The following is a 12,068-nucleotide window of genomic DNA, read 5'->3' as shown; positions in this document are numbered from 1 at the left end:
CTTCGCTTCCTGCTTCTTCCTTCTTCCTGCTTCTTCCTTCGCTTCCTGCTTCTTCCTTCTTCCTGCTTCTTCCTTCGCTTCCTGCTTCTTCCTTCGCTTCCTGCTTCTTCCTTCTTCCTGCTTCTTCCTTCGCTTCCTGCTTCTTCCTTCGCTTCACCAACTTCCAACGATTCTAGGGTTTCAAATATGAACCCTTTTTCTTCAACCAACTTCCAACGATTCTAGGGTTTCAAATATAACCTAAAAATGAGCTGTCCTTTTTGGTCATTTTACATTTTGGTATCGCTATAAGCTAATCCAAACACTTTTTACAAAACTCCAGTTTGATACCGCATAAGTTAATAAGCACTTTTACAAAAAAGTATAAGTTGTTTTAAATAAGCTTACCCAAACACCCCCTAAATATGTATAAATGTATTAATACATTGTGTCATAAGACTTAAAGTTATAGAATTAGTCAATCATGTGTCATATGTAAGGTTATTATATTAAGTTGATTAGACGTTTTCGGGCATTTTAACAAGTTTTTTTATGATACTTTTGAAATAAAATATCGTGTTCAGGGACGAACCCAATTAAGAGCATACGATGGCTCATGCCACCGTATTGTTCATCCTTCAAAGTGTAAAAAAATTTAGGGTAGTGTCACCGTATTAATTTGTTTGTGCCACCGTATATATTTTGAAACTACAATGAGAACAAGTTTTCTTTGGTAGAATTGGTTTGCAAGGCTTTTCTTCCACCATAAACTCGAGTTCGAATTATGTTAGTGTCATTTTTTTAATCAAATGGTGCTACCGTCTGAAAAAAATTCTGGTCCGTCCCTAGTCGTGTTAGTTTTTTTTGTATGACATTTTTTGAAAAATATCTTTTGAAAGGAAGTAACCTGTAAAAATGTGTTCAAATGACACTTTTTATCCTATAAGAGACTAATAAGACAGTTTATTTCAAAAATGTTCTCAAAACTTGTCAGTACATCCAAAAGCGTTCAATTAACTTATTGCAACACTTTTAACACATAATTGTTTGGTCTTATAAAACAATATGTTAAGATATTTATACATATTTGGCATCATATAAATTGTTGTAGTGGAATATGGTTTTCAGAATTAACGCATATTTTGTCCTGCTGTCCATCGATACAGTCATGGCTACGGGTTCTACTACGTTATCACACAACCAGTCAAGTGATCGCAGGTGCGGTGGTGGGCTCTATCTTCTCCGTCTTATGGTTTTGCACCTGCGATCCCGTGGTTCTAAAGGCATATAGCTCCTGTTTATGGCGTTAACTTTCTTTGCTTCATTTGTCTACTAGTAATTTGTAAAAAAAGTTGTTTCCTTACCTTATAAAAAATCGTGGTTAACATTAAACGTGATCATAGTTCCCGTTTCAAACACGAAATTTTCATTTCAAGGCACACAAATATAACGTTTTCTTGATCATCGGTACAATGATTTCAAAGCCACCCTCCTGGACGTACATTATGCATCTCTAAGAGAGATCGATACACAAAATATAAAAGTTTTCTTGTAAGATTGCTCGTAACTTATATCATCGTTAGTTTCCGATAGGTTTCAGGCCTCGTTTCCAAGCCAACCACTGAGCCCGTCTAGCGGCACGAGCCCTCTTCCACCTCTGCACGTTTCTCATTCTAGCGAATATTTTTCTAACCTGGTAAAGCTTGTGTCCCTGTTGACTGATAAGATTGGTGGTCGATGAGGCTTGGCTCAGAACTATGTCGTACCCATCACCAAATGACTCCATCCCTTCTGCTAGAAGCTGCCAGAACAGGCCACCGGCAGCCGCACCACCGTGTTTTGCCGACATGTATATGTTGTTGTAGACCAAATTAAATAGTCTGTCTCTTTGGTATGTGCTGAAATTCGGATCTTTAGCCGATTTCCCGAATTCCGTCAAGAGTAACGGTTTCTTGAGGACGTATTGGGCATCTTGAATGTGGGTTCTTAGCCAATCGTTGAGGAAATTGAGTTGAGATTGATCGTCATAGCTCGTTAGCCTGGTTGAACAATAAAGGGATGAGTTCGTAAAGTAGTGATAGGAAATGCGAAGGGTAAAATGGGAAATTACCATTGGTCGGGATAGGAGTGAAGGGTGGCGAAATCGATGCCGGGAACCAGGTTGTTGGAAATGAAGTCGGTTCCGACATCGAAACCGGGATTTCGGGAATTGGTTTTGCCGTAAAAGCCTTCGAGACCTGCTTCTAGCAAGTGATTTCGATCTATGGACTTCACATGTGCAGCCATTTCTGTAATCCATGCCTGCTCATTATCAACACCAAAATACATATATAATCTTGAACCAACAAGATAAAAGTCGTTACAGTTCCATTATTTTTATATAAATTTAATTAAATTAACCGAAATAAATGGTTAATTTAGAACAAGAATAAACAATTTGGTTCGAAAAATCTGTAGTATTTCGGTTATGACTGTTAGAAGGGTATTTATGTAATGCAATGAGATATATCTCGATTTTAATGTTTTCTTTTATATATTATTTTTGTTGATATAATAAGGTTTTAAAAAAACGATAAAATTCTCGATTTTTGGGCAATTTCTTTAATTCAATATTATTATTATATTTTAATTTAGATTTAATAATAAAATAATTTATTTTAAATTTAATAATATAATTTTTTATAAAAATAATAACTAAGGAGGTATTTGGTAAGAGGTATTAAGCAGTAATTAATAAGAATAAAAATAAAAAAAACTGTTTGATTTTTTATATTATAATGGGTCTATTCTTTCAAAAACTCAAATTTTCATTCCAAATTAAATTAAAGTTTTCATTGTTATTTTCATTTTTATATCTATTTTCATTTTTCTGCCCGAACTAAACACCCTCTAAGTATTTTGTTAAAACTTCATGATTATTCTAATTGTATTTTAAATTTTTTATATTTATAGTAAGATGTTTATCTTATATTTGATTATTTATATCAGCAATTAGTTACACGAATTCAAACATGGAGCTTTCGTAGAATTTACTTAAATCTTGAATTTTAAGTAACATGCATAATAAACAATACTTCATGCATAAAAATGATTTTTAAAAGTTTTATCAAATGCTTATCTATACTATATTATAAAGTATTTGACAAAAACTCTTAAAAACCATTTTTTATGCATGCAGTACTATGTATTGATGTACATTACTTAAAATTCAAGATTACAAGTAAATTATGCATAAGTACAACTTATTAAAACTCCATGTTTGAATTCGTGTAACTAACTGCGGATAAACATAACCAAATAGAGGATAAACATCTCATTTTAAAATATAAAAAATCTAAACAATAATTATCAAGTTCTAATAAAATAATTAATTATTATCTTTATAAGAAAATTATATTATTAAACCAAATATAAATTAGTTCGTTATTGAACCTAAATTAAATTATAATAAAAAAAATTGAATTAAAAATTTACCCAAAATATAAGAATTTTAAATAGTTAATTTGATACTAATATCGATATAATTTTGTCAAATTTTTACGATATATTCAAATTTATATTTTATTCAAAAATAAAAACATCATCGTTTTTTTTAAACTCACATAAAACCTTACTATAACATCGACTGAGATAAAGAATAAAATGAAATATTAAAATCAATATGTATTTCGCTGTACCGCATGAATACCCTTCTAGTAATATAATATAGATAAGTATGTAGCGAATATTTTGTGCAAAAATAAAATTAGCATTTGAAAAATACAATGGCTTTTATTTTTTTCATTTTCATATTTTTTAAGAGAATATAATCAAAGGCAAAAGCAAATTATATTAACATGCATGTTTACTAAGACAATACCAGTGTGACAATTTATGCTCCTCTCTAAACATTCATTTTTAAGTGAGTCACCTAACAAGCTGTTGTGACCTCTTACAACATTTAAAACTAGAAATCCTTTTGTAAAAAATTTCTTAAATTGGTGGACAACAATACCAATCATTTACTAGTTTTAACATTATAGCATCTCCAACAACTATGTTACAATAGAGATTTTGAAGATTTAGGGTATACTTTTTCTCGAACAACTATGTTATAACGTATGCTAAAATATAGAAAAAGAGACGGTAGAAAATCTAAATGTTTAAGAGAAATAAATAATATTTTATTATATATATTGAATATTATAATAATATAACTAACAATGTAATCAATGAAATAGAGTAACTATTCAAGTTTTGATTGTAATTTTTTTTGGTAGATTTTAAATATTTATATTTTATTTAAAAAAATTATATTACGGTTCTGTTGGAGATGCATTTTACAAATTTTTCTATGATTTTGGGACATGTGAGCTCTGAAACCAGTTGTGGATGTGTTGTGTGTCTATTGGTGCTTGGTGCCACCCAATGAGGTGGGTCAGTAGGTATGGCTCACAGAAATTACTCAACAGCAACACCAGGAAGTCATGACGCTGTGGAAATGAGGCACCCCTCTCTTTTACTTATGGGACCTAAAGTTAGGTAATCATTTTATTTTTGTTATTTTTTTGTTTTTTTTGTCTTTTTTTATACTAATTTTTTTAATTATCTTGTTATAAATATATTATATATTTTCTTTTCTCTTTTAATATATTTTTTTAAAAACCTTACTTTTTTATTTTTAAGATATATATATATATATATATATCGTATATAATAACAATTAATTTTTAATAATTATTTATTAAAAAATATTTTTTTATATTTCAAATTACATATTAAATTGAATATAATAATAATATTATTAAATCCTTACGTATTATAAAAATATTTATTCAACAACTATCTAGATAGATTAAAATAAGAAAATTCATAACTTAAAAATCGTTTTTCCACTTATTTAAATAATGAAGCAAGGAATCTATAATATATTACATTTTTTGGGTTAAAATAATCCAAATAATTAATTTTTAAGAGTTCGATAATTTATTTATTAAAAAATATATATATAAGAATGAATTTTTTTTGTAAATAACTATGACTCTCTGAGTTGCACAATATTAATTATTTTATTTTATTCACAATCTCTTAATTACATCATTTTTAAAAATATTAAAATAATCCAAAAAATCTGAAATAATATTTTTTGTAAAAGTGATTACATTTTCAAGCCTTTTATAAATATCTTATTTATTTTTCAAATTATTATATTTTTAAGTCGGTTCGGGTCCAATATTATATTTTGGTTGATTTTGACCTTTTATTTTTTAAATCATGATTCAAATTTCAAAACATTTTACACCCGGGTTGCCATTAGCACTCCCCGTGGAAATCCAACCCAGATCAGTTGCAGAAACCAATGAAGAATTGAAGTCAATTGGTCAGCCTTTATTTTAGTTGATGTTTTCAAGAAACTTAAGAAGAACATACCAAAATTCAATCCCAGATAGAAATCTTGTTCTTTTTCTTGATCACATTCTTTAAAAATCAACAAGGGTGCTGGTTTGAAGTTTAAGAACTTGACTGTTATTGATTTCGCATAAAACCCTTGTTATCGATTGCGCACACTAAATCGGGACTTATTTTGTGACAAATATGAAGCAAAAAGGACTGGCAAGAACAGATTGACATAAAAGGTCGAACAAGAACCTGAATTGTTCTCCCTGATGTATCAGAAGTGCATCTGGGCTCATTCATGAGCTCCCAAGCCATGATTGTTGGGTCATTCTTGTACACAACTCCAGTTATTGTATTATATCTATTGAGCACAGTCTGCATAATTATAAAAATATTAATAGAAAATCAAAAAAGGATTGTAAAAATTAGGTTAATTAAGTGGGTACCTGAACATGATTCTTGTAAAACCCCTTAGCAACAGGGTTTCTGAAGAAATCATCATCAGATGTTATGTATTGACCTTGATTTCTAGCCCAATTCACATACTGCTTTTTACCACCAAGGTTTTCATAATTGTTCACCAAACTCAAAACCAGTTTCATCCCAAATCTTCTTGCTTCAGCCACCACAAAATCCAACCCCTTTTCAACCCCACAACAAATTCAAATCAAGAAAATGTCAGCAACCTCACACCCACCAAAACAACCCAGTTTTTTTTTTTTTTTATAAATATAATATATCATTAATTTAAGCAAAAAAAAGGTAAAATCTGTCGGTGTACCTTGAACATTTGCTCATTGTAAGAACCAGGGGAGTATTGTAAAGGAGTGGTGCCACCATCACTGAAAGCCCAAGTTCTTGCAACAGCAAGGCCATGGGAAGATGCTTGTTGGAAAGCAGCTGAAACTTTGGGTCTTTGAGAAGGGTCTGAAGCTAAAGTCATCAACCAATAAGCATTGAAGCCATTGGCATAATAAGGGCTACCATTCAACATGAAATGCACTCCACTTGTTGTGATGAAACCATCATTTCTTGATCCAGCTGCCTCAATATCAAGAAAGATGCTCTGGTTTTGGATGAATAGAGCAACAAGAAATATTGATAATGCTAAGTTTTTCTTCATCTCTCTCTCTCTCTCTAGGGTTGTTTGAAAGATTTAGGTGAGTTTACAGAGAAAGGAAGCAGTTTTTAAGGGGTGGAGAGGCAATTAGTGTAGGGTTCCTGTGTCCAACATGATTAGAGAAAAGAACGGTAACTGCCATATTTACAAAAGAGTAAAGGGAATAAATTTGAGGACGTCACATTCTTTAATATTCTTTAAAAGTTGTTATAAACATCAAGGTATTAGGGTTTTTTAATTGTTGTATTTAACTTTTTATTATCCTGGTTGATTATTGGTTTAAGAGTAAATTACGTTTTTAGTCCCCCTGGTTTGTTGAAAATTTCTATTTTTGTTTTTATGGTTTCGAAATTAGTTTTCATCCTATGATTTATAATTCATTACCTTTTTTCTCTTATGATTGAAAATTTATGGCTTTTTTTTCGTTTATATTTATTATAATTCATTTCTATCTTAGTCATTCATACTTAAAAGTAATGTTTTGGTCTCGAAGACGAAAATAAAATCAAATTTCAAACCATAGGGATGAAAATCAAAATTTTAAAACGGTATAAATGAAATCCACAATTTTTAACAAAGCATAACGATGAAAAAAGTTTTAGCTTGAAACTTTGAAAGAGCAATTTTGGGTAAATTATGAAATGTAAAATGAATCATTATACTTGGCAATTTCTCTCAAAACATATTGTTTATGTAAAAAGGTTTGTAATTGATAAGACGACAACACCGTTTTGTTCCAAGAATATCATGTGAGAGACAAATCAGATACAGCGGTCCGCTAGCTAGCCAAATTAAGAGCCAATGCCTATAAGAATCTAGAAAAAAAATGGAAATTTGCACTGTAATTGTCAGACTCGGATCATTGTCTGTTTATGCATGTACAACATCTAGAACCAACTATGCTACATCAAGGGAGCTTCAAAATATCTTGTTAGTTAGTTCTTTGGTGAAAATAAACTCAATGATACTTCGACAAAAGTTGAAGGTTGTTTAACAACATACAAAAAACATAGATATTTTATCAAAGGATTCCGTCATTTGACGTCATATCCATCGAAATACAGTTTAGATGTTACAATTAGGCAAGAGTTCGATCGTAATTCTCAATTTGAACATCTATTAACAATTGATTTCCAATTTGGTCACACCAACTTAGCCTTAAATTGTGTGTCTTATGTACTTCTGTCTTGGTGTGTAATTCTAGTAAATGAGGTGTTATTATCGCACCCATCAAATGCTGTTGATCCCAGATTTCTCAATAACACTAATATTTAAGTTATGAATAACCTAAATATGTCGTGTGGATGGAATAAAATGAAGAACACTCAAGAACATAAATATGAATATTCAAAAATATACTTGAGTGCGAATGATTCACTTTATTCAAATGATTAGGCGGAAAAGCGTAAACGATTACAAGAGAGCTAATGTCTATTTATACTAGAAAGCTAATTATGGAGATTGTTGTCTATGGAAGATATTTAGCAAATCTCTTATGGAAAGGAAAGCTATCTAAACATATAGAAAGTAAATAAAGCAAAGTAAATCTTTGGAGAATCCAGCTACCGATTTCTCATCTCCAGCTGTCTTCTATGGAGCGTTGTTCAACCATGTCTTGATATCTTCTTCATCGGGTGCCTCTGGTTGAACTGTCGTGGAAGACTCCAAGTGTTGGTAACCAGAGGGGTTATGAAGATGCGCAGTTCATCGCACCTCTGGACGTTCACCGGTCTACTGATTGTATTGGACACGTAGTCTTTTTGCCTAGAAGTCTTCCATCGGCCTTCTACTCTTTCACACTTGTTGTTTTTCATTACTTTTACAAATATAAGTTATGAGGTCTAACAAATGTTGCATTTGATTTATAAAATCATGAATGACAGATCAAGTAACCATTACATCCTTTTGTATCGAAATAAATAAGAATTCATTTAGATCAATATTGAACATGTTGCTTTTATGACACATTTACACAACCAATAATATTTACGAATTATGCATTAGCATAATTCGATCTTTGCTCTTTAGTTAAAGAACAATGACATTGAATATTTGTTAATGAATATATCGTATTATACAACATAAGTAATAAGTACAAACATTTCAACGATAATATTTATATATAATTGATATACAAACCTGAGAAAATATTACATATGCAATTTCAAATATGGTAAAAAAAAGTTCAAATATTTAACAAGAATGATACATATTGTGAATAACATTAAGATTTCGTTATATTCATGTTCATTTGGGTCTCATGTAGAGGTGGCCAAAATTCGGTCCCGGGCCGGGCCTTAACCGGTCCCTACCGGGCCTAATCGCGACAAAAACCGGCGGTAACCGGTCCCGACATAACCGGTACCGGTCCCGGTCCCGGTGATTTTCCTTGTAACCGGTCAAGGTTATTAGTAACCGGTTGTCCCAACCGGTCCCGGTCCCGGTCCCATAACCGGTCCCGACCGGGCCTATTCAAAAAAAAAAATGATTTTTTTAAAATTTTTTGGTTATTAATACATTTTTAAAATGTTATTAATGTGTTTGTAATATGATATTTTGAATATGTTTTATTATAAATACATTTTACTATAAATATGTTTTGTTATATATATATATATATATATATATATACACGTTTATAAATACGTTTTGTTATATATATATATACGTTTATAAAGACGTTTTGTAATATATATATATATATATATATATATATACGTTTATAAATACGTTTTGTTGTAAATACGTTTAAAAATACACAATAAAAATACGGTTTATTATATATACGTTTTGTTGACTTTCGTTGACCGGGCCGGGCCGGGCCGGGCCTATAACCGGTTACATAACCGGTCCCGGTCCAAAAAAAGGTCAAAAACCCTAACCGGTTCATAACCGGCGGTCCCTCAACCGGTCCCTACCGGTCCCGGTCCCTCTCCGGTCCCGGTCCCGGTCCCGGTCCTCCGTCGGTTACGGGCCGGGCCGGGCCCATTTGGCCATCTCTAGTCTCATGTCACCGTCTCTTGTAATTACATGTTAAGATCAATTATGGCACGTCTCATTTATAAAGCATTATCTTATTATCGATTATGACATAAACGGTCCCCATTCTTAACCTAAAATGTGTAAGACTAAGTTTAATGGTGACCTAAGCTCAAGGCCGGCTTAACCATTAGTCCATTGAGGCTTAAGGTCTAATGATGATGAGCCAGATATGGATAGTTTCAACATGATTTCATTCTTGAACAAAAATCCATTTTTTTAATAAGACCCATTTTAAAGATGTATTTAATATACTATTTATCGTCATTAATGATTTTTAGTTAAATTTATCATTAGTTTTCTCCATACCAAAAAAAAAAATATTAGTGGTATTTTTAATTTGTATGTTTTATTTTATTTGCTTGAGTTTCATAAATACATATTTACCTCAACTATTTATTCCTAATAATTTTACACCATCATTTTCTTTTATTCTTCATTTTTACTAAAACAAAACTCGAAAAATAAATCCTAAAAAGTTTAGAGAATTACTTAAAAATAAAAAAATTAATCAATCAAATAATAGATAGTAAATGTGTCGTTTGAAAATAAATAAAGTGTTAGGTATAAAATATTATTCTCGTCAGACTTTAAAACTTCTTAGTCATACTATTTTTCAGTTTTTGTCTTATTTTTATTTATTATTTGATATTTTTTTGTTATTGTGATATACTTATATTATTTTATTTATTTATATCCCTAAAAACAAAATATAAGAAAGAAAATGGTTTAATTTTCCTTAAAGTTTGCAACCGACTCATGTTTGGTCAACAATTGACTTTCCCAAAGTTGAATTGTATCAAATAAAAACATGAGACATTGAGAAAAAAAGTGACATTAAAATAAAAAAAATTAAAAGAGAGAGAGATTAAAGTGAAAGGCAAAAGTCCCCTTCCTTCTTTTTTTTTTTCTCTTTCATAGCAAAAAATAATATTCACAAATTAAAAGGTTGGGGCCAGGATCGGGTATTGTATCCTTCGACCTATCCCGTACCCGGTATATAATTTTATTAATATATTTTATATAATATATGTGTGTATATAATATATATATATATATTATTTCTAAAATTAGATCTTGACTAGGGACGAGAATCGGGGTTTGATTAGAAAATAAACCGGGGACCAAGGATGGGGATTAGAAAACTCACTCCATCCCCATCTTGTTGTCATGCCTACTTTGATAGGTAATTTGATTGGAAATCATTTGATACTTTTCCATAGAGATTGCAAAATAAATATATTAAATAACGCGTCAAAAACTTTTTGAGATAAAATTAATAAATTTTAAATCTTAAGATGGGTTGATTGGCATGTCAACATTTTTCTTGTCCATTTTTTAGTTTTATAAATATTTTAACTACGATTATAAAACTATAGTATTAAATAATTTTTAATATAACGATTTAAAATGTCTGAATATAATATCTCATTTTTGTTAAATAAATCGGTTGAGAACATCTAAGGTTTATGTAACATGTATATTTATTTTGATTTGATTTGAGCATTATCATAAAATAAATAATTGATGTAAAATATTTTTGCATTTAAAAACACATTATTTAATTTTGGTACCAAAAAGTGTTCAATAAATGGCAACAAGAGTTACTAACTTTCATTAAGGGAAGGGGTTGTATTTTGTTAAGGGTCACAATCTCCAAAAAACAAGAAACTTGTGGATGAATTAAAGCAACTCCATGTGAAATTGTCTTTATCAAATCAATACCTATAATTTGATTTAAAAAATAATTTATAATAAATTATTAAGATATCATCACAAAAACTGTAAATCAAAATGAAAGTCACGGATATGTTGCAACTTGGTAAAAATGAGTCAAAAATAAGGAAAACGGTCATATAGTCGTTGGGTATCGGTAATAAAACGATAATACTTTTGAAAAATTGGACCGGTCCAGTGCCAGGCGAACCTTCTTTTTTGACAAAAATTGTAACCGGTCCCGGACTGCGTGTCTCAATCAGTCTCGGACCCATTTGACCGTCTCCAATTCACGCTATATGTCAAAGGTAAAAAATTATTGGTATAAACATACATAATATATTTATTTAAAAAAGGCACCATTAAATTGAACACATAATTAAAATGATTCCTAAATACTTATTCATATGTTTATCTAAATATATGAAAAAGCAACTTCATGTGAATGTCTCTCCATCATTTCCCCACCCTATTTATAAGAACTGTCAATGCTTTTCAAGATCACACCCCTCAATCCATAAACATAACACATGGATCTGACCTTCCTCATCCAAATATACATTCACATTTAATGACCCGACCCAATTCAATTACAAAAATATTTAAAACCCATTATTTTATATTAAAAAATATAATAATTCTCACACGTAATCTACATATATGTGGTTTCATAAATTATAAATAAAAAGTATATATTTTTCTATAACTTGAATACAAATATTGATTGTTATATATATATATATATATATATATATATATAGGGGAGCGATCAAATGCGAACTACTTAATTTGTACAAACCGTGCAAACCGCATTTAACTAATCATAATTTTTTATTTT

The 12,068-nt window shown here is 30.4% G+C and overlaps 1 protein-coding gene across 1 annotated transcript; it reads right to left on the bottom strand.

Moving 5' to 3' along the window:
* Positions 1-1,388: 1,388 nt before the first annotated feature.
* Positions 1,389-6,512, bottom strand: LOC112512793 (mannan endo-1,4-beta-mannosidase 7). Its single transcript, XM_025118937.1, has 5 exons — positions 6,137-6,512; positions 5,802-5,996; positions 5,608-5,730; positions 2,090-2,280; positions 1,389-2,018 (listed from the first exon to the last, which is right to left on the bottom strand). The coding sequence occupies exons 1-5, from the start codon at positions 6,476-6,478 to the stop codon at positions 1,559-1,561; spliced, it is 1,311 nt and encodes a 436-aa protein (XP_024974705.1). The 5' UTR covers positions 6,479-6,512; the 3' UTR covers positions 1,389-1,558.
* Positions 6,513-12,068: the final 5,556 nt, after the last annotated feature.

The sequence above is a fragment of the Cynara cardunculus genome (genome assembly GCF_001531365.2).
Source record: "Cynara cardunculus var. scolymus isolate 2C chromosome LG 1, CcrdV1, whole genome shotgun sequence".
In the NCBI taxonomy this organism is placed as follows: domain Eukaryota; kingdom Viridiplantae; phylum Streptophyta; class Magnoliopsida; order Asterales; family Asteraceae; genus Cynara; species Cynara cardunculus.
This window is presented reverse-complemented; position numbering and strand designations above follow the sequence as displayed.

What these genes read in the sequence shown, in the direction of transcription:
- LOC112512793 (XM_025118937.1), bottom strand. Translation starts at nt 6,478, where the DNA reads ATGAAGAAAAACTTAGCATTATCAATATTTCTTGTTGCTCTATTCATC. An exon ending in ACAATGAGCAAATGTTCAAG is followed by an intron (nt 5,997 to 6,136) that starts GTACACCGACAG and finishes GGGGTTGAAAAG; the next exon opens with GGGTTGGATTTTGTGGTGGC. An exon ending in CACTCCTATCCCGACCAATG is followed by an intron (nt 2,019 to 2,089) that starts GTAATTTCCCAT and finishes TTGTTCAACCAG; the next exon opens with GCTAACGAGCTATGACGATC.